Genomic DNA, 24,230 nt, shown 5'->3' with positions numbered 1-24,230 from the left:
TTCACAGACGTAACATTAATTTAATAATATCAACCGGCCATAAAGTTGTATCAACATTTGTTCGACGTTATTCTATCGAGTATGTACAAAAAAAATTAAAGTATATAACATTCCTTTGCGGGATTAAAATTAATTTTAGGAATGTACTTTTTTACCAATGGACTCGGCTGTGGGGTGATTAAAGGGCCCCATACACCTGCGAGTCTGGCTTGCGAGCCTGGCTCGACTCGCCTAGAAATGGACCAAATCCGTCAGTGTATGGAAAATAAAGAGCCGAGCCGAGTCAAATTCAGGCGAGCCGAGTCGGATCCGCCACTGCTTGTCGTGCGGCTCTGCTCGGCTCGGCTCGAGTATCAGTTCGCCAGTGTATGGCGCATTACGGATCTGACTCGTGCCCCCACCACCGAAAAATCTGTTCATTCCGTTTTCACTACTGTACGCCAAACGTTACTCACCACTCGTTCCGCCAAGGGTAAGGTATTTTGTTTGTTTTGAGTTAACATGGCTGACTCCAAGTTATTTATGAGCCCTGATTTTTTAACAACATTTATTGAAGAGTATCGAAATTTGCCGATAGCATTTATTATGTGGACCGTCCGGTAGCCAGAAAACGGAGAGTAGCAGTGAAGCGTTCCTCTGGTGATATAGCGTTTCGCAGTATAGTATCTTTTTTGTTATAAGCGGTTTAAACCTCGTCCAATAACATGTTAAAACTTTCAGCTGACACCCTTAAATAGTTTGATAGTCTTGGTGACTATCATTCCTAACAAAATTCAATAAATTCATGTGACTAATTCTCTTTCTATTTAGTAACCAATTCTTTGACCACATTGCCCTTTTCTTCCGTTTCTTCTTAAATACACCTAGCTTATCTAACACTATGACCGCAGCTGCAACCTTCTTCGAAAAACTCATGTTTGCAACTGGGCGAGCAAGATACGTAGGTGTATGGTGAATAATCAGCGGGTCCGGGGCCGCAGACTCGCAGGTGTATGGGGTCCTTTATTTATTTCTAGCGGCAGCAGCTATTATAGCAATTTACATGCAAATACAAGTGCCCATATTTGTAAACTAAAATACTTATACAAATATTAATTTAAAAAGTAATAAATACGCTAACTTAGTTATAATGCAAGTTGTAGGAAAGCATCAGGTGGCAATTCAATATGTCTACTTAGTACAACAGTGTGGATATAAAAATAAAATTAACAGCAATATAACTCAAACTCACTCAAACAACACAATTTTAACATGAATATTAAAACATAAGTGATTGACGAACGAAAAAATCTAATAGATACATAACAGTGCAAGCTAGCTAAGAAACTGACATAAAATAATTTATTTGAGTATTGTGCTAATTAGGCAAGGATTTAACATGATACTAAGAATAATTTACAAGAGGAATTGTTATTATAATTGAAGTAATAAAACTATCTTTACTAGTAACCTAACAAGAAATGAAAATGTTGATATTATTTTCAAATTTCATATACGCTGTAAGCCTATTGCTAAAACGTTTACTACATAATGTAATCGAATAATTTTTATATTCTCTCATTAATAATTGAGAGAATATTTTATATGTAAATTCGTTTTATTAGTTTATTTTTTACACTTCGTTGGTTAGTAATTTAAATAACGTGTAATTACTATCAGAGCGTGGTATAAGAGATATTTATTGCTTTTCCATCATAAAATACAATTCGAATTTAAAAATATGTTTGTAAATAGAACATTATGTATAGTATAGAAACCGCACCCTTTAAATACTTAAATCTACAAAAGAGAAATACTTACACCAGTAGATTTATAAATCTGTTCGTTTCTTCTATTAATTACTCGTATAATGAATTAGAAATTTCTTATCTTTTTAATGGTCAGAGTTTATGCTGTAAAACATGTTTAATAGAAAAGGTAAAATTAGCGTTTTTTACTCGTTTGGTGTGAAAATTATACTGTTATTTTATAAAAAGTGATGTAACAAGTGCTTACTATTTTTACATACTTAAGAAAAAGACAAACAAGTAATTCATATTAAGTTCACATGACTCATTGTTATAATATATGTCAGCAAGTTGACAATGTTATCAGTCTACCAGAAAGACGTAAAACACTTTTCTGCAAGATTTCCTGTCTGTCTGTCCGTAAGACATCTCAAGAATAAAGTCAGCTATAGATTTGTAATTTTGCATTCAACCTCTGCGAAGCCTGTTATGATATGTATTAGACTATTCCTCCTTGCTTGGATTATTTGTATAGTAAGCGGAATATTTGTAGATTGGAAATATTATTGTGAATCGTTTTCCTTGCCAGTAGGTAATGAGAGTACACTCTTACAGGCTAAATATAGAAACGCTGAATAAGTAGTATATCTTATACTAGTTCTAGGCTATACCGGGTGTACATTTAAAACTTCAAACTTGTATTAAAATACTTATAGCCTAAGTATCAAAATTGTTGTAAGGCCACTGCTCCAGTAAAACCTTTTACTTTTCCCATGTTACTATTCCGTAAACAGCCCATTAATAGCCTCATGACGTGCAGTGGTAGTTGAACCATCACACACTTATACAGGGTGTTCATTTGAAAACTTCAAACTCATATTAAAATACTTATAGCCCAAGTATCAAAATTGTTGTAAGGCCACTGCTCCAGTAAAACCTTTTACTTTTCCCATGTTACTATTCCGTAAACAGCCCATTAATAGCCTCATGACGTGCAGTGGTAGTTGAAACATCACACACTTATACAGGGTGTTCATTTGAAAACTTTAAACTCATATTACAGACTTATATAGACCACGTATCAAAATTCTGTAAACGGGAGTGTATAGCACTAATTGGGAGAACAAACAAATATTTTTTAAATGGGGGTGCTCACCATGGGGTGGTGCATGGGCCCCCCGTACCCAAAGCCAAAATATTGAAATGGCAACTAATACCTTGTGACACCTCAAATTGAAGCTCATAAAAATGCTGTACTATAATTAACCTAGTACCCAATTAGTACTATAGACTCCCGTTTACAGAATTTTGATACTTGGACTTTAAGTCTTTTAATATGAGTTTGAAGTTTTAAAATGAACACCCTGTATCTAGGTTATTATATATTACGATATATCTACAGTTTATTTTACCTCAATTATATTATTTAGGCTTAAACTAAAGTATAAGTGTGGGTTCTTTCAACCACAAGTGCACGTCATGGGTTGTTACTGGATTGTTTACGGAATCGTAACATGGGAAAAGTAAAAGGTTTCACTGGAGCAGTGGCCTTGCAACAATCTGAATTTCGCTAGTAGTCTGTCTTACCGAATGAATGGTACGACTGTCGCGAACATTGCAACGCTCCCGCCTCTGGCACGCTTTTTACACTTCTAGAGGAAAGTGGTAGACGTTTTGGAGATGATTGGCTCTAAGTATGGAGATCCTGTGGTGAAGATTCAGGCTATTTCGGAAGATGAAAGAGGTGGTGTCACTCACACGTACGTGTATTCTACACTGAGTTCGGTGTTACAATTGATAACCCTAGAATATGATCACTTTCTAACGGAAAACTGGCTAATAGCATACTAGTATATACAGCACTAAGTATGACTTATTTATGTAGGAACGTTTACAAAATAAGGCAATGTTTTCAGAAAAAAATATTAATATTTCAAGATGTGCACGGAAAATCGCTCCGGCAGACAATTGTCTGCCTCCAGTAGTAAATTATGCCTTGTTCACTGCCGAAAGACATTTTGCAGTCAGACAATACGAATGTCTTGAAGTAATAATGTATAGATATAATTTTTTTTTTATTCATACAAATTTTTCGTCCAGTACATTTCTGTTTCAAATCAGATTATTATATATAACGATCGTTAAATTTCTTTCTTGTAATGTAATTCGGATAATCCCATTCCGGACAATCGCGTCCTCTGTGTATGAGAGTTCAGATTAAAACATCATTGATTTGGAAGTAAATTATCATTAGTTATTTCCACTCAACAACCTGAAACCTAACTATAATCTACCCTAATCTGTAAACAACCCCTCCCCATACTTTAATTTTGGTGCGTCTTTACCAAAATGTAAGACTGCGTCGCTCCTCTTTTGATTCACTTGCTTTCTAGTCACCTGTAATGTCTGAATTGATCTCCATCTTACGCCCCCGATAATCAATTGACTTTGAGGCTAAATTGACAGTTGCAGTTGAGATATTGATTACTACTGTGTTCACAGCAGCTAACCGTGAAAACTGGCGGTAACGATGTTGATATATGAGATTAAGAAGGTGCAAATGGGTCGAGTGGATAACCTTGGCGACGGAACCGCGTTTGATTATACGGCGTTACCGAATCCGTTGATGAGACACAGATAATGTGCAGCTCTGCTGTGGAATTGACCGTGGTGACTATATATATATATATATATATATATATATATATATATATATATATCGTATGGGGGACAAAGGCAGCTATCCATAAATAAATAAATTAAAAATTACAATTATTAAAAAGTACGTAAGAACAAAGTTCTTGAGTCATAAATTAAAAATAATATTAAAATCTCCCGTCACAAAGCTAAATCCAAATTACTGAGCCAGTTTAGAGACCCATCCTCTAAACCACTCAGACCAGCCAGACCACCAGAAAACAATCGCAAAGGGCAGTCGTTTACAATGTGCTCAATTGTCTGAGAGTTTGCGCCACAATCACACGTCTGGTCGTCAGTAATACCCCACTTGAATTTCCAGTGATTGCTTCTCCCAACCCCAGTTCGAAAACGATTCAATAAAACCCATTCCTTTCGAGGAATTTCCAAGCCACCCGCTGCTTTCGTAGGATCGGATATCAAGAACTTGTTCCGTCCATCGAATGATTCCCAGGATGACGGGATTCCCAAGTCACTCTTGTGATCTCCCAGTTATGGCAGCTATCGAAGACCGTGGTGACTATAAATCGCTCATACAGGGTCGATAGACAATATAGACTGAAGGTTGGCCTCGGCACCAACCTACTGTAGTTCACTTTGTCAGCTACTAAGACCGCAGAACGCTTTAAGGAAAAGCAGAATAGATCTATGTGATGATGGGCGAGGACATGACGACGTGGCCGGTCTAATCAAAGAATATTTTTATATTTTTTAAATTTTTTAATATTTTACTTACTCGTATTTTTTAAACAGACCCATTTTAGATTTTTTTTAAATCACATTTCGTATATACCAAATGGTCGAGTATCTATTAATGCAATATCGCAAATATCGACCCCGTTAGAAATTAAATATATTTTGTGAAAAAATTTTAAAATACTACAATCATAGTTTTACAAGATATAAAATTTAGTTTACTGATTAAATTACACTTAGATATAACCAGGTAATAAGGAAATATAGTGTAACAAATTTTATTCTATAATTAGCATATTTTGAGAATAAAACACAGAAGAGTAAAGCTATCTATAACGCAAGATTAAAGCTCAGTATAATGAAAGCTTTTCAGAATAAATTTTAAAATTATACAACTTTTATTTTCATATTGCAAATACAGATCTTGTTTTAAATGACATATATTTGCAGGAATATTGTTAAAGTTCAACTGTTAAGAATATTTAGGATTAAAAATATTTAAGAATTACTTCATTTTTTGGGAGTTTCCAGGCTAATGAGTAGTTTTTCCATACTGTGCGGCAAGATAGTGGGTCTGTATTTCCCTTACAGCGACATCGGAGGACCGATTTCTCTCCTCCACTGCTTACAATAGCATTATAGCATTAGCGTCGCAACAATCATGATGTATTTATCACAAAACTATTAGCTGTTGTACGTGAAATTTTATTTGAAGCCTCACCGCGATTATCTCCATTGGAGAACGAGGCGTTCCCAAGATCACGCGTTAATCCGTTGGTTTCACAACCTCAGAGATAGAGTAAAACAACCTCTGCGGTATTCTAAGGTGAGATATATTAGGCAATGTTTTGAGAATAAAACACAGAAGAGTCAAGCTATTCGTGATAAATGAGTACCCGATGAACTGAGGTCAGATGGTGGACCGTTCTTATTTTGGATCAACAGAGTTTAAGAGTTTTAATCATTACTGGAATTTCAGTCAGATAATGCCTTCTTCACTTTTTATATGTCACGTCGATTCCTGATTCAGTAACAGTGATATATAGAATAGAGTATAATTCATTTATTCACCAATCATACATGCATTTGGCTCCGCTAAGTTAGAACTTGTCAGCGGGGTCCACTAATATCAGTTTTTGTAATATGCTATTTGAAAAATAAATAAAATTATTATATAACATAAGTGCTAGAAAATTACAATCTATTGAGTCTACTAGTGGTACAATTGGGCAAATCCATGACAAGGATCGAAAAGTGGCTACTTATTTATACGTTTAAAAGCTATTATTATTTGCTGTAGATCGTGATATCCCTAGGTTTGGCTCATGTCAGTAGTTTGGAGGCGCTTTGTGCCTTAGCCGCGATGGAAACTCTGCGTTGTGCCATAAAAGAACGAGGCGTCCTAAGGTCACTCGTTAATCGATGGGTTTCAATACCTTACAGATAAAATGAAACGACTTCTGCGGCATTCTAAGCTGATATACGTTAGGTAAAGTTTTTAAAATCAAACATAGCAGAGTAAAGCTATAGTTTTGCCTCAAAATTAAAGATCATTACCATGAAAGCAATTTTTTAAAATAAATCAATATCCACTGAACGAATTAAATCTCTGTCTAAATTTCTTGTTGGAAGATTATTCTTTTTCTCGGAAGTCTGTTATGTAGTCTGAAATTTTTGAAGCTATTTGTCGAATAAACGGTAAAGCGATTGGCTTTAGAATATTCTGACCCGATTAAAAATTCACTTTTTGCAATCCTCAGTACTCGATGGATGTATGCTCTTACCTTTACCTTTTCTCTTAGTAAGTAGCAAACTCTACTGTTTATGAATATTTACATAATTATCTGCTCTTATTATTTGTAAATGTAATAATTATAGTGCTGTATTTGTAACCTATTTTTATATGTGAGTTATAAAATTAAAACAAAGTAATTTCCACAGGACAGGAGAACAACCCGGCGATGCCAGGAATTTACATCAATGGAATACCTTATACCGGTGGTATGGAAATATTGAATGTTTACTTAACTATTATAGTAATCCTAAAAGCCGAGAGTCAATGTAAATTGTATAAGCTCCAAACTAGATTTCGTCGTATAGGTATTTTCCCGTATGAAATAAATCAATTTTCAGCCAAAATAATCTTGGTGAGGGTCGAAATGGAAGCTATTACAAGGTTTAAGAACATAAAATGATATTTGATCTGGAATTGCATTGCTTAAAATACTTTACACAAACCTTCAAACACAAAATTTAAATTTATATTAGCACCAGGAACCCATATAAAGACCATTACCGTAGATCTGAGTGTAGCAACTTTGATTCACTTCGTTTCAACTTGACTGGTTGATATAACTAATATTTATAAATCTGAGGGTACGATTGTAAGAGTGTCTGCCTTAAAAAAATTAATTATTGTTTAATATGTTTAGCTACCCCAAATCTGCCCCTCACCAGAACTATCGAGGCTTACGAACGAACTTCCTCTTTCTTGAAGGAAGTCCCCAAATTGAGTTCATGTAAAAGTAGGTTATGCGCATCACATACAATGCAAGTAGACTCTCGGCTCCTAGACTAAAGTGATTTTATGAAATGCTTCAAAAAAGCTGTAACGATTAATAAAATTAAGTTGAAGTTAATTGTCAATGTAGTTTATTAATTCTTGACTTTTAGTGTGAACATTACTAACAAGGGCTTTCACAGACAGAACAGAAATTCAATAATATCAACCGGTAATAAAGTTATATAAATATAGTCGAGTATTCACAAAGAAAATTAAAGTATATAGTACCTTTACGGGATTTAATTAATTATTTTAGTAATAGATATGCTTTGTTTACTAATGGACTCATCTACGGCGTGATTATAATTGAAGCATAAAGTGCAGTTTTATAACTAACTTTACTACTATTATAACAAGAAATTAAATCTTTATAGACTATATACCAATTTCATATACACTAATAGGCCTATTGCTAAAAAATTCACTATTTTATGTTGTAAAATGATACTGTTTATTATACATAATATACATTCATTAATAGATGTATATTACTCGTATATTGGTCAATTAGTTGTATTAGTTGATTTATTACTATTCGTTGTTTATTGCATAGAACTCAATATCGTGCAATTATAATCAAAGGGTGATGTAAGAGATGTTTATTGTTTTTCCCTTATAAAAAGCAATTTGATTTTTAAAACAATTTTGTGTAGAGTATAGAAACCACACACTACAAGTTCTTAAAATTACAAAAATTAGACTTATACAAGTAGAGTTGCAATCCATTCGTTTTAATGCATTTATTCCTCGTTTTAAGGAATAAGATTTAAAAACTTTGATATTTTTGTAATCATCAGAATTTATGCTGTATAACATGTTTATTTAAAACATAAAAAATCGCTATTTTTACTTGTTTTCAATGAAAATTGTACAGTTATTTTGTAATACGTGATTTCACAAGTGCTTAATATTTTTACATACCAAGACAAAGTAAAAGTAATATGCATCTTTAGTTCAAATGATTGATTGTTATAATATACAGTTAATTTTATTGTCTTTTACAGGAAGTGCCCTAAACGACCAAGCAATGGATAATGAAGAAGAAATTGAAGGTAAGTAATTGCACCAATTAAATTTTAGTCAAATATTTTTTTATATCTATAAAATTAGGAAACTGATAATATTTTATAGTAGCATATTAAGTTTACATGGCTCATTGTTATAATATTTATAATCGATGTTATTGTCTTTAACAGGAAGTGACCTCAACGATCAAGAAATGGATAATGAAGAAGAACCTGAAGGTAAGTAATTGTACCAATCAAATATTGGTCAAATAATTTGTATTTCTATAAAATTAGGAAAACAGATAATATTTTATAGTAGCATATTAAGTTTACATGGCTCATTGTTATAATGCGTATATATAGTATATATATATATATATATATATATATATATATATATATGTATATATATACAATATATATAGTATATATATTATATATAGTATATATATTATATATAGTATATATATATATATATATATATATTTTATATATATATATATAATCGATGTTATTGTCTTTAACAGGAAGTGACCTCAACGATCAAGCAATGAATAATGTACCTGAAATTGAAGGCAAGTAATAACACCAATCAAATGTTAGTTAAATATTTTGTGTTTCTATAAAATTAGAAAACCTTTTAATATTTTGTAATTGCACTTAAAGTTCACGTGATTTATTATTGTAATATACAATCGACTTTATTGTCTATAACAGGACGAATAATTAACAATGAAGCAATGAGTAATATATGTTTTGATGATAAATATATAAAAGACTAGAAGTAAAAGTCATCAATCTGTGAGCTGTAATTTAATTTATGTTCTCTGTCTTTCCGCCCGATATCTCGAAAACAAATAACCTACGAACTTTAAATTTAGCATGAAGCTTCATTTTTACATATAAAAGAATAATTTCTATCGTGATACATAGGCACAAGTGAGATTTGGCTGAGCGTCATTGAAGCAGACTGACAAAACATCGGGAATACATAAAAACATTTTCTGAAAGGAATTGCATCTGTTTATCCGGAGGATATCTCAAGAATGAAATAAGCTATATATGTATTTTAAATTTTGCATGCAATATCAGCTAATATTGTTACGTGACACGTAACCTACCGTGTATTATATGTATGACAAATGTTATGCGATGTACTGAGAAATCTTTTAACTTGTGCTTACTTCACTTTCATATAGTACACATTTTCGCAACCCAGTTACTTGTTACTGGTTAGTATAAGTTACATCCGATGTTCTTGGAACTAAATTCTTGGCGGATTGATAACCTAATTGGCACGCGTATTATTTTTTTCTCTCGGGAACTTAGTAGCTGCCGAACGTCGCTACCGAAGCTACATCTCGCGCGCCTTGTCCGCGAGTTGCAGTTCGATCTTCGAGCTCACTTCTTGAGTTCAAGCCCAATTACTTCATGTTTTAGACATCCAGTCTACTAATCTTCCCCTTTTCCGACTACAGCTGTATTGTAAAGCCAATAATGCTGACGCCCGCGTTTGTGAGTCGAGTTCATCGTAAAGGGAAGTTATTTTTAAAGTTTTAATAATTTTATTATTAATTTCGAAGGTACAATCCATAGAACATTGGAATATTTAAGCCCATCCCATGATTTAATATTTTAGTTCATTCATACTCTATTTGGCAGCAAGGTGGCAATACTTTTTTTTATTTTACCAAATAAAGTAGTCCTTTTATGTTTATTTGCCAATATTAAATATATACGTAAACTTCGAATTTCAAGTATTCATTACTACAACCTCAGCGGTATCCAACCCCATGTGTATTGTCCATTCGGTACACTTTTAAAATAGTGTTTTCTACGAAATAGACCATTTTTTAAACCGATTTTAATAGAGCCCTTTAACTAATAATTAAATATAAATTTGGACCTTAAGAGTCAGAATAGTCGAAATAAATTCTTTTCAACAAAAAAGACGCATATCCAATCAAGAAATTAAATCCCTACGTTTACATTTCATGCTAGATCATTATTTTTCTTTGAAGCCTGTCATAAAGTCTGACATGTTGGAAGGTATCTGTTAAATTTTAATACGCAGTGAATCGATTGGTTTTGAGAATATTCCGATGTGCGTTACAATTTTTTTGCAGTCCTCCCTACTCAGTGGAGGTATGCTCTTGCCATTAGCAAGTAGCAAACCCTGCGTCCTATGAGGATTTACTTAACTATATTTTTTGTTATTTATAATGCTGAAGTTTTAGCCTATTTATTACATTTGAGTTATAAGTTAACAAGATTATACAATTAAAAAGTTATGCCAACAGGACAGATGAACCGCTTGACGATGGAAGGCGACTACATCAATGGCCCTGCTGAGAACAATGGTATGACATATTGAGCGTTTATTTACCTATTAGTAGTGAACCAGGACCCGAGAACTAACGTATATTGTATGAGCACACAAACTATAGTTTTCGTCGTATCGGGAATTTCCCTTACGAATGAAATCAATTGTCAGCCACAATGGGGGTTGAAATGGAAGGTATCAAAAGATTTAAGAACACTTAACACCAACCGTCATAAACAAAAATTAAATTTATATCTGCGCTAGGAAACCATTTCAACACCGATATCTTAAGGCTGAATATGACAACTTTTATACTCTTTGTTTCAACTTGACACGTTAATATAACTGTTATATTTTTATTCTCTCAGTTTTATTTTTCGTGTGTCGCTCTTTGAATAATATTGTAAACAGTTAATTATTCTTTGATTAGTTTCCTTTTCTTCGCCCCTTCCATTCCACCCCAAATTCCACCTTCCTTTAGAACTAACGGGGTTTACAAAAGATTTGTTCATAAAGGAAGTCCCTCAATCTAGTTCATGTAAAATTAGGTTGTGCGCAATCATACACAATGCAAGTAGACTCTCTGCCCCTAGACTAAAATGCTTTTATCAAAAAAGCTGTAACGATTAATAAAATTTAGTTAAAGTTAATTGTCAATGTCGTTTATTAATTCTTGACTTGTAGTGTGAACATAAGTATCAATAGTTTTACTGGTAAAAGAGTTATTTAATAACATCAACCCATCATAAAGTTATACCTACATTTATTTGAAGTTATTCAAGTCGATTATTTACAAAAAAAATTTAAAGTATATACAGTAGTAGTAGTTTTCCGGATTAAACAGAATTATTTTAGGGAAAGATTTGCTCTTTCTTATTAATGGACTGGACTATGGTTTTATTATAATTCAAGTATTAATCCAGCCTTACAACTAATTTTACTACTAATCTAATAAGAAATTAAACTTTATATTCTAATTTCACATACGCAATAGTCCTATTGCTAAAAAGTTCACTACTTTGTAATGTAGTCAGATAATTCTTATATTAATTCATTAGTAGGTGTATATTTCATATATAAATTTGTGTTAAGTTCTTTTTTACACTTTGTTACTTATTACATAAAATCAGTAATTTAAATAACATATCATTACACTCAGGGGATGGTGTAAAATATGTTTAATGTTTTTGCTTTTTCAAAAGGCAATTTGAATTGAAAAATATATTTGTAAGTAGAAACTTGTGTAGAGAATAGAAATCGCACACTACAAATACTTAAAATTACCAAAAATATACTTATACGAGTAGAATTGCAATCCATTCGTATCTTCTATAGTAATCTGTAAATGAATTATTTATTAAATATTTTTTATTTTTTGAAAATGTCAAAGTTTATGATGTATAAAATGTTTATTATTTTCTAAAATATATTTAAATTTACTGTTTCTGTCTTTTGCTGCTAAAAATAGCATAAACAAAACGTGTCAGAGACAACTGATTTTAACGTTGGATGACATATCTTCTAATAAGCTGTTATATAAAATGAAATGAAAAATTCTTTATTTTTACAGGCTAATTTAGGGCCGCATGGCCCTTTCTTACACTTAACCTGCTTATATAATGTCACTCAATAGTATAAAAATGTCACACAAGTAAAACGAAACTTAAGAAAAGTAATAAAACTCTTTGGAAGTATTTAAAATACTAGAATATACTAGTCGATTGCATCCATTTGTTATGAAATCCTTCCAGGAAGAGTTGTCACGAATCTGCAATATGCAATCCTGACTATGGCAGAATTTCAGAATTTTCAAATATTCCCAGAATATCGCTATAAAAATATTAAACCCCTATAATCCGAATTGCCTATTAGTTATTTACCAATCATATTAAAGAGTCAACACCGGTCTTGTACAAATTAACATTTCAAAACTAATTACTCATCTTTAGTCTGATACTTCGAAATGACAGCCCTATATGAAATCTACAATTCTCTTGATTGCACCTAGAGAGATAATTATGAGGCGGGTTTACTGGTTGCAATTTTGATATTAACCTCGTAACAATCACACTACCCAATAATATCCAACAACAGTCAATTTATGAAATAGAGCATTGTCGTTTAAAGTGCACAAATATTTTGCAATGTAATTTTTGACCCGTTTATATGCTCATTATTGGTAACAAAACTATCCTCAACGTTATGGCTAGTCTATCCACTGGCTGAATACTGTCTCTCATGGGTTTTTAGCAAGTGTGTTTGTAGCTTCACCAGCAGATCACCACACACTCTATTGACATATGTAAAAGTTGAATAACATCAATATTCTTCCCCAGATTTCCGTACATAATGTTAACCACACCACATATAATTGGTCTAGACACAATAATTAGGGCTATCCATAACCTCCTGTTCCTCCGATTTCTTTTTAGATGCAGATGTAGATAGATGTAGTTAGATAGATAGATAAAAATCGTAATTTTATTATGTGCTCGTGTGAAGAGGGCAATATTTAAGCCCCACATCCGCATATGCATCTTCTCTGCATCTTCTCCGTTTGAAAGAACCCTTATACATCTTAAGTATCCTTCCACGCCAGAAGCAAGTGCAAAGGTCATTTTAGGACTAAGTGTACTGAGAGGTATCTCTGCGTATTGTCATAAGTGAACAAAACACAATGGTTGGACCTCAATATTGATTTATTTTTTTCTATAAAAAGAAAAAGTAATCTTTTTCGCTGCCATTTGAAAGACTGATTGTGTACAAGTGAATATTTGGGTACGAGACTTACTCAAAAAAACTCGGCCACCGCTTTTCTGCCGATATTAGGAGGATTATTTGGCGGCAAAGACGCTGCCAAAAATACCGAAGAACGCACTTTACAGATCGCAAATAAAGTCTGTGTAAGTTAGTCTCTGAAACGTAAATGGAAGATATATTTTCGTTTTGATAGGTACGGATAATTATTTAAAGATAATGTAATACTACTCATTCTAATATGTTTTTTTCATAAACAAACTGACTAATTGCTTTGTCCTTTAGATATACCTCCTGATTCTCCTCGCATGGAAAGTGATATCGGTGATACCTCCGGTCCGGACAATATTCCTTCCAGACCAAACGATGATACACCGTAGGACGGTATCAGGAACGCATCATCGTTAGATAACCACCATGAACCTGTGGGGTGGGAACATAATGGACAACTGTTTGACAAAATGAGTGAGAAATTCAAATTTTAATTAAAATGAGTTTTAAATAATTATATTCCACATTTTATTTTCATATTTTAAGTACTTGTAAAGAGATATTGTATCATTTCATTTAAGTATTGTAAGAATAAATCTAATAATGTCATTCTGTATATTATTTACCCATCAACGTTTCAGCTCTACAGAAAATGTAATGTAAGTGTTAAGAAAATGCTCATAGAATATAAAATAATTTAGTCAAAAGTGATTATGAATACGAGTATTTACTAGTTATGAAATTACATTAATATTATTGTCACATATATTTATTACAATACTAAAAACTTAATCAGTATTTATTGTATTGCACCTATAAGGCGATGGGCTGAAAAGTTGTATTTCTGCCTTTCACTCTATCCGCACATATCTCTGAAACAAACTGATCCATAGACATGAAAGTGTGCATGAAGCTTCATTTCTACAAAGTCAACACTGAGTTCAACTCAGTATATGGCTGAGTGTTACAGAATACTTGTACATTGGTGTAACCGGTACCTTAAAGGTAACGAGAAAATGTCAGAAAAAATAAATTTGAGACCAATCTGAGTTCATATCTATGGGATTTTAAGTTGTGATATCTTTATTTACAGAGTAAATATAAAAAGATTATAGACTGGGAAGCCAATGACTAAAGTAAGCTCATTCTTTCGTAGTAGTACTCTCCCTTAATGTTTGTCAATGATGTCTATGTAGTAATGAAGTTTCATAAGGCATTTAAATTCTACAGTTGATCTCTCTCGAGAAACCTACATTTTTGGAAACTGAGCCAGTTTTTATATCAATGTAATAAAAGTTTCGGTGAGGTAATATAATATAAAAGATAAATATAAATTGCGTTGAAACAAAGCAAAGTCACCAATGTTTAACATCAAAATCTATTATTTTTTCCTTTTTACTGTGTCAATAAGGTATATGTTTCAATATGTTACATTTTAAAATCTCATATTATTGTACTCGCATGACATATGATGGTTAAAAATTTAATAAATCTGGTATTTTTCATTACTATCTTGGTTGCCAATATAAAAATGTAAAAAATTCGCTAACGCTCAGCCAAATCCCATGGCGTGACATACACTATCATCGATCATAGTGTTGCTCTTATATATATGAAGCTTTATGAAAAATTTCATGTTTTTTGGCCATTTCGTTTTCGAGATATGTGAACAGTCATGATTGACAGACAGAAATGCAATTTTTCTAGTCTCTCGAGTGATAGACTACGCTAAAGTTCAGCTAATAATTCCGCTTATGGATAACTAAAACCATTGTATCAGTTTGGAATTTGCCTTCGTATTATTACTTGTAAATAGTTGTTTTCCTGGGTAAAGGGCCATATCAGTCCAGTTCTGAATGCAGAACAACTTATTTTATTGGTTTGAGCAAAATCAGATTTTGAGAACCATTTTGCACAATCAGCTCTTGTACTGGTATAGTATTTGTGTTTTATTCTGCCCGTGGTCAATATTCAAGTTTTCTCTCAAAATATTTAATAAAGACGATTCTTTAAATTTGTTGATAAAATGAGATATGTTGTATTTACAGTCAGGGATCGTACAGGGTATGTTTTAAACGGGAAATTATCGAAAGAGTTAAAAAAAACGATATTATTTTTTTAAATAATTATTTGCTTAATTCTTAACTCAACGTCAGGAACGTAAATAAAAGTTTAATAGTAGGCACATTATGAAATTTTGGCTAAATACGTACACTTGTAGTCTCACTTTTAAGTCAGAGATTACTAGCAACTAATAGTATCGTACACGTAAATTTTAATTTTGTTTACACCAATTTAGCACATTCTGTAGAAATTTACTTTCTTTTGGTTTTAATTGATTTTGTACACTGGAAGATTAAGTTATTTCTGCAACCAAAATACTGACGGGCTCTGCATTCAACCTTGAGGATGTGAATAAATTCCGCTATAAAAGTTTTAATTGATATTTATTGATTATTCAATATTGCTTGAAATCTGCAAGGCTCAAGATTGTATGGTTCAACTTTGAATGTTCATCGTGCAGTTTGAAACTATATGTACTGCAAATTTAAGGAATGTAATTATAATACTTTTTTTGTTTTCTTGTTTGGTATCATTCGATGAACAATGGTATTTTACTTCTGTCTACATGGTCCACAATAAAAAAAACTGTTTTGTGTAGCTTAACAATCTCAAGAATATATTTATCATAAAATACATAAAAAATTTAGCTTTGGAAACTTCTCTCTCTCACACACACACACACACACACACACACACACACACACACACACACACAAACACACACGCATGCATGTGTCCAATTTATCTTGACTTATTCATCGCATTTCATACCATCATTCGCATGTCGGCATGAAAATGGGAACGTCACAGGGTGATTTTGTTACGGTGGCATTTTTTTATTTATATAGAGTATTATGTTGTAAACTCTTTGTACAATATGGAAGATTTGTAATACAATGCGTTGCTCCAAGTAGTTTTATTACGATTGAATTTTAAATAGAAATCATAATTAAAAAGTACTTGTAGCTTCAGTCTTCTCAAATAACCTACACTTCGGTAAGTCGTATGGTATTACTAAGACAGTACTTCAATTTCAACATAGTTCACTCTCACCGACCACATGCTGAAATAAGGCGAGTGTGAGAGGGTACGTGGTGCTCTCGCCTCCTCTCACTCTAGGCCGACTCGCCTTGTCTTGGTCTGGAGGAGGTTGTTTGGGCCTAGTCAAACGGTCTGGAGGAGGTTGCTTAGACGTAATAAAATGGTATGGAGGAGATTGCTTGGGCCTAGTCAAACGATCTATAGGAGTTTGTTTGGGCCTAGTCAAACGGTCTGGAGGAGGTTGCTTAGACGTAATAAAACGGTCTGGAGGAGATTGTTTGGGCCATGTCAAACGGTCTGGAGGAGGTTGTTTGGGCCTAGTCAAAAGGTCTGGAGGAGGTTGTTTGGGCCTAGTCAAACGATCTGTAGGAGTTTGTTTGGGCCTAGTCAAACGGTCTGGAGGAGGTTGCTTATACGTAATAAAACGGTCTGCTGGAGGAGGTTGTTTGGGCCTAGTCAAACGATCTGGAGGAGGTTGTTTAGGTCTATGAAGGAAACAGGATTTTTCCGGACATTTGCCATCGTTAAGTGAAACAAGAAAACAGTAACACTACGTTTCGAGATCTGCAATCTGATCTCTTCTTCAGGTAAAGAACTAACCTAATACATAATTACAAACTAGGTTAAAATAAACAAATCTTACTAAAGCGTTGTGGCACGCCTGAGTCAGGAATCACAACCTACATGTTGTATGTCAACTTCACTAACACTAAAGACATGCACTTAATAAAAAAACTATACAAAACACCAATCATTAAACTAAACTACGGAATACAGGTCACAATATGTCTTCACTCGTCTACTAACCATCTACGACTGACCAGAGGGGGTAGCCAATGGTAACCGTGACGGCCGGCTAAAACAAGATGGCGGAAATACAAGGGAAGGGGAACAGGAATGGGCCCTTTCGTTATTATTGGTTCATGCGAGATGAACTTCTTAAAAACCATATTGTGACTCCGCATTGGTTTATTGCAAATATCCGATCCGTTTGATACTTTTGGTATTCTCTTTAGTTCATTTTTTAGAATTGGCAAACCAAAGCGGCCTAATCTCGACTGATGGTTGACTGATTGGTTGGTCTGCCAATTTAATGTATGTTGCCTCAATTAATTTCCTTTTGAAGAAATGTGGTTCCCGATGTATTATGTGGGCTTCATCCCAATTCATATGATGGTCTTCGGACCAACATGTCCGGAAAAATCCTGTTTCCTTCACAATCCTTCCATCGTCAAAAATAACCTTCAAACAAAGTTTAGGTCTAGTCACACGGTCTAGAGGATGTTGTTTGGGCCTAGTCAAACGGTCTTGAAGTGGTTCTTAGGACCTAGTCAAAGGCCCCGAATGCGCCCGGGCAAATCTCTGGAGTGGACTCCATCACTTTAGTGCACTCTAAACTGCAGTCGGTGTTTTTCGTAGTAATTACACTAAATCATCTTACATGGACTTATCTTTGACAATAAAACCTGTGAAAAAGTAGGAAAACTTATTATGACCGAATACATCAAATAAAATAATAGTACCGCCAGGTAAACTCTTTCTCAGCCCTATTCGACAACGGCACGGGTGAGAGTGTACTCCTAACACGTTGATATGAAGTATAAACAACTCTAGTTGTGTGCGTAATGTGTGAAGAAATACACACAAATTTCCACATACTGTACAACATCATAGTGTATCTCCTGATAACCGAGTAGGCAGCACAAAACCATGAATGTGGGGCAAGGGTCGTGTCCCGCAGAAGATATCGGATATCCGACAAACGTGGGCCAGCACTCAGCAGGAGCTGTTGAGCAACATTTCTTGGAAATAGAATCCAAGGAACTCATTACCAGAATTCATTATCTCTTGTTACTCGTCTCGGCGAAGATAATAGGCAGTCAACAAACAACGCCTATAACAGACAGCTGCTTGCCAACTCAGCAGGCAGAGTCTGGGCTGGTAACAGTTGGTGTGTTTCACGTCACATCCTGTTATACTTGGCAATCAGTATAACTTGTTTCAGCAAGTAACAATCTTGTTATAACGATAGGTTTTAACGTATCAGGGTTATACTGTTTAATACGGTTAAATTTATATGTAATCACAAACTGAGTTTTAATAATGTAGGTAAAGTACATGTGCATATACATAGTAAGATAAATTATACAGGGTTGGACAAACGTGTCGGAACGGCTGTATATCCCTGGAACGGCATTCTATACTAATACCAAATTCAGCACACTATAACAACTAAGAAAATGTGCTTTTTAATGACTTTTGGGAATTTGTCCCTTTTTCAAAAATGGGAGATATGGCACGCCCCATCACGCGATACATCATTTTAGAAAGGTCTTGTTAAAAGAAGACAAATAGTGAAAACTAGAAGTGTTTATCTTGTCCCATAACAAAAACGCGCTTATTTGAATCGTTTGCATCGTTAGTACGCATTTTTATCTTCTTAACCATTTCATCAAGAAGACCTGAACTCTGCACATAAAAAAATTGTATTCTTATAATATTACCTTGTATTTTTTTAAATTATAAAAAAAATATATTGTGCGATAGAATTGCGTGCTTTTAGAAAACCAAAATACCTTCAAATGTCTTCAAAACAAACCTCAGAATATTGAGAAAATGAGAGAAAACATTTTTCCCAGGAATCTTTTGCACTCGCTGTTTCACATTTATTCGCCAGGCTACACTGCCAGACAGTCCAAGAAGAGCAGTTTGAGCATCTACTTTAATTACCAGGTAATCCCTATATTCTCTTATACCTTATCCTTGTTTTGTACTGATACAAATATGATTAGAGTTTTTGATATTCAAATAAGCGTCTTTTTGCTATGGGACAAGATGAAAACCTCTAGTTTTCACTATTTGTCTTCTTTTAACAAGACCTTTCTAATGAGGAATTTGGGGGTTAAACCCCATATCCCCCATTTTGGAAAAAGGGACGAAGTCCTAAAGGTCATTAAAAGCACATTTGTTTAGTTGTTATAGTGTGATGAATTTGGTATTTGTAGAGAATGCCGTTCCGGGGATATACAGCCGTTTCCATACTTTTGCCCAACCCTGTACACATATGATACAAAAAATTATACTGTCTATGGAGAATCTTGTTAACTGATAAAAATTACTAACCATACAAAACGAGTTTAAAACGATAACTTTCAATATTGCTTTAGTAATAAATGAATGCATGGGTCACTATAAAAACTGCTCTTAAACAATTTAAAATAAATCAGGGAAATTTAATGAATTAGATTAGAAATAAAATATGATTACTGGAATACAAGAACGTAGTCAGGAAAACATTTGGTTAGCGTAAAGACCGTTTATTATAGTAACCGTGTGTAACACTAGATTTTAAACGTAAAGTCGTTTATCTAAATATAAATTCCGTTTTTTTCAGTTTATACGGTTAATTTATACTTATTACAAATATGTATAGTTTTACAGCTTTACTTTAAACATGTTTTAAATAATAGTTTTGTAAGGAGGGCTGATTCCTTTTTCAATAAAGCATTTCTTACCACCGTGACACTTGCGAATGTTTCTCCTTTAACAGGATTCCTCTAGCAGGGCTTTGAACATTAAATGGGCAACGAGATGGAATATATTTTCTACATATTAGTAGTAAGGATTTGTATGTTATAGGACAACCGTTACACGGCCAAGGTCACGTGACATCATCTCAAAGGTCAATTACCCCTCTCCCCCCTTCACCCCCTCGCCCACAGAGGTCAATGACCCCTCTCCCCCCACCACTCCCTCGCCCACAGAGGTCAATGACCCCTCTCCTCCCTACACCCCCTCGCCCACAGAGGTCAATGACCTTCATCCGATGACCTTGACTTTTTACTTCAAGGTCACTCAGTGACCTTGACCTTGAGTTGTAAGAACATTTCGTCATATAACTTGAGTCGTCATACAACTGTGACAACACATGACTACACGTAGTTTACTTATGATGTACGTCATACAACTGTGACGTTAGCGTAACGATGTAAAACTTAGGTGATTGCGCAGTGTAAACGCGCATGACTAGGAAATACCAGTGTGATTAAGCCACGTGCAGTGCAAGGTTGTTTATTGCATCAGCATAGAAAATACCAGTGTGATTAAGCCACGCGCAGTGCAAGGTTGTTTTGTTGCATCAGCATACTAATAATTGTGTACTTTGCATTCGCCAGAGATATCAGGTGATTAAAATATGTTATTATATAAGTATACATTATAGGATTGATATGATTGGTTAAAATTAATTATAAATCGTGATTCATAAGAATATTTTTTTATTTACGTCATACTTTTAGTATAAAACCGAGTTGTTTGTGAACGAAATCATTAGTAACAAACAACATTTCATATAGTGATTATTTAGTTTGTGTGTGTGTGTGTGTGTGTTAATACAGGCAATTACATATGGAACTTCCTAAAGAAAGGCGATTTCAACTTACCAATGTTTTTCAAGTTTTTGTGCGAGAACATTTAAATAAAACAAAAGTTGTTTTACAATTAAACAATCAAACTTTCATATTAGATATTGATAATTGGAAAAAGTTTAAAAAATATTTTTCTGTTATTGATACTGAATTTAGATTGAGACATAATAATTTTGATGATGATGAAGATACAACTGATTGACTTGATTATAGAACAGTATCATTTTCCAATCCTGTGGTTAGTAAATGTTATATGTTAGAAGAGTATGAAGATAGAAAATCTGAATCATCCATAAATTTTCTATAATCTGTGTCAATGTTAAGAAACTCATCATTGCTGACGTACCAAAAGATGAAGAAGTAGACTGTTGTTGTTGTTTTTGTTGTGTCAGCTGCTGTTGCTGTTGCTGTTTAAGTGGTGGAGGTGGAGGAGTACTTAGAAGCTTACGTAGTATCGAAGAATGCTCTTCGGATTGTGTCAAGTCAACAATTGTTTCAGAATTCATTTCTAAAACACAAAATTAAAATCATTAATAATCAATACAAACGAAATTTAATATTTTTTAATTTTTAATAAATGGACTGAATTAAAAAAAACCAAATTAATACTAGTTAACACAATTGGTAAATAATTTACCAATAGTTAGTTTTGGAAAAACAACATATTTTTCTAAAAACTTAAAGAAAATAATGGAATGTAATTGTATGAAATACAGACCTGTATATTAGAGTGTCTTGAAAAGCACGAACAGAACACTGCTGGCTACAAACTTCCTCCTCAGCTTATAAAGAAACCTCAAGGCTGCATCACACGTTGCATAACTACACTTGTTTACTCATTATTATACTGTTGCAACAAACTTGCACTGCACGTGGCTTAATCACTCTGGTCATCCGCTTTATTAATATTAATGAATCAAAAACTCCAGAAGGTAAACAACTTACTGCGCATGTCTTGTACCAACATACAATATTAGTAATACCACAAACTATTACAATGATGTCATATTTACGTCATAAATATTACATCACACAAAATTCCTAACGTAATAATGCAACTCTGATTTTTTAATCTTAGCAAAAAATATATATTGTATATCAAGTATCAGGAGATCAGAGCGTTACTATAGTCGATGATACAGCCTTGACCTTAACAAGGAAAGTCATTGCAAGCGACCTTGAAATCAAGGTCTTAGTGTGACCTTGAAGTCCAAGGTAAAGGTCATCGGGTGACCTTGAAATCCAAGGACGTCATAGTGTGACCTTGACGTCCAAAGTCAAGGTCATCGGATGACCTTGGAGGTCATTGACCTCTGTGGGTGGAGGGGGAGAGGGGTCATTGACCTCTGTGGGCGAGTGGTGGAGGGGGGAGAGGGGTGATTGACCTCTGTGGGCGAGGGGGTGGGGGGGAGAGGGGTCATTGTCCTTTGTAATGATGTCACGTGACCTTGGCCGTGTAACGGTTGTCCTAGAACATACAAATCCTTACTACTCATATTATCATCATTTAAAGTTTGGTGTATGAGTCGACGTGTTACTTTGCGTAAGATTAAAGCAAACTGGGACTTAGTTTAGCTACAGTATGAGACAGGATAGAATACATATATTGTGAGCTAATTAACGAAAATAGCAGCCTTCAACGTTACTACAGGATGTTTCGTGATTTATATCCTAGTTTTTAAGAGATTATTATTCTGACTAAGAAAGTTAATTCCATGGACTACGATTGAATGCAGTAATGCAAGGTAAGAATTTAAGTTTCTTCATATTTTGAGATAGCACATCAGTTGGAGTACATGTGGAATATCTAGTACAGAGATTCTGCTTCTCAGTACGATTTTTTCAGAGTTAAAGTAGCCTATTCATCAGAGATTTTATTGATATAACATGGAACAACAAAGTAGGTGAAGGTTTGTTGATGGAATTTGGACGTTCTACTCAAACTCCACAAATTAAGGACCTAAATAATAAAACATAATTGAGAAAATGAAAGATTTTAAAAGCCAATAATAAACTATTTTTGAAGGTAGGGATTTAATGGTAATAAATTAATAGCTACCTATATAGAGCTGTGAGCCGACCGTCACGAATTATTTTAAAAAGTATATCACAATTTTTTACTTTATTATACCTTTTTCTACCACACAATACAATTTTGTACCAATCACTAAAAAAAGTTATTAACCATTTAAAAGTTGGTTCACAGGTCTACGTTTTGAAAAAAAAACTTTGTCGTATATTAAAATAAACTACATCATAGTTTTGTACCATTTTTACCACCAATTTTTATTTTTGTACCAGTCAAATAACGGCTCATGAAAATATATGTTTTGCTTACCATGATGGATGAGACAACAAAACGTGCCGTACCCGTGTACTGCTGGTTGCAGCTGATTAGTTCCAGGCGCGACTTAAAGCAATGTCAATTGATAGCCGTGATCAATGTTTGTGTTTATTGTTACTGGTGATATTTTTTATTGGTTAAGGTGATGTAATTTATGTTTGTGCACTTGAATAATACTCTACCATACCGAGTTGTTTAATATAATGAGGTATTTAATTGGACGATTACAATTGGAAAATTGCTACGATTTATTTTGAACATTTTACAGAAGAATGCTTTTTATTTTCTTAAATACTCTCGTACGAACTACATCCCACAATTTTACAGAAACCAAGAGAAGATCAGCTTACAGATCTTCGTATAAAAAGATAACTAATATCAATTTCGATACTTCATGATGCGTGCCTTCAAATAATACCATACATAGCCAAATCGAACAAATGCTTTAGGAAACCGTAAAATTTAATTTTTTGAAAATTTTAAAGTGTCCATAACTCAAAACATTCTCATGAAAATCTTCCACATAAAACTAAAAGCCGTAAAAAAGTTGTTTCTTATATCTGCACTTGAACTTGGCATTTACAATTTGGTGG

General features: G+C 33.6%; 2 protein-coding genes across 2 annotated transcripts in view; one reads left to right on the top strand and one right to left on the bottom strand.

The window, feature by feature from the left end:
- Positions 1–9,273, top strand: part of LOC124358307 — a 40,327-nt gene extending 31,054 nt beyond the window's left edge. Inside the window, exons 9-12 of the mRNA XM_046810605.1 lie at positions 7,062–7,121; positions 8,688–8,735; positions 8,880–8,927; positions 9,218–9,273. Coding sequence (XP_046666561.1) covers positions 7,062–7,121; positions 8,688–8,735; positions 8,880–8,927; positions 9,218–9,273 — 212 coding nt within the window. The remainder of the gene's footprint in view (positions 1–7,061; positions 7,122–8,687; positions 8,736–8,879; positions 8,928–9,217) is intronic.
- Positions 9,274–16,858: 7,585 nt separating this feature from the next.
- Positions 16,859–18,695, bottom strand: LOC124358306 (proline-rich receptor-like protein kinase PERK10). Its single transcript, XM_046810604.1, has 2 exons — positions 18,526–18,695; positions 16,859–17,318 (listed from the first exon to the last, which is right to left on the bottom strand). The coding sequence occupies exons 1-2, from the start codon at positions 18,693–18,695 to the stop codon at positions 16,859–16,861; spliced, it is 630 nt and encodes a 209-aa protein (XP_046666560.1).
- Between the last annotated feature and the right edge of the window lie 5,535 nt (positions 18,696–24,230).

This window comes from Homalodisca vitripennis, chromosome 3 (assembly GCF_021130785.1).
Source record: "Homalodisca vitripennis isolate AUS2020 chromosome 3, UT_GWSS_2.1, whole genome shotgun sequence".
NCBI lineage: Eukaryota > Metazoa > Arthropoda > Insecta > Hemiptera > Cicadellidae > Homalodisca > Homalodisca vitripennis.
The sequence above is the reverse complement of the archived record's forward strand: the minus strand, read 5'-3'. Positions and strand labels throughout refer to the sequence as shown.

Excerpts from the sequence above, each read along its gene's own strand:
- LOC124358306 (XM_046810604.1), bottom strand. The coding sequence starts at position 18,695 with ATGAGTTCCTTGGATTCTATTTCCAAGAAATGTTGCTCAACAGCTCCT. Across the intron at positions 17,319-18,525 it reads ATACACTATGATGTTGTACA|GCCCAAACAACCTCCTCCAG; the intron begins GTATGTGGAAAT and ends TCGTTTGACTAG.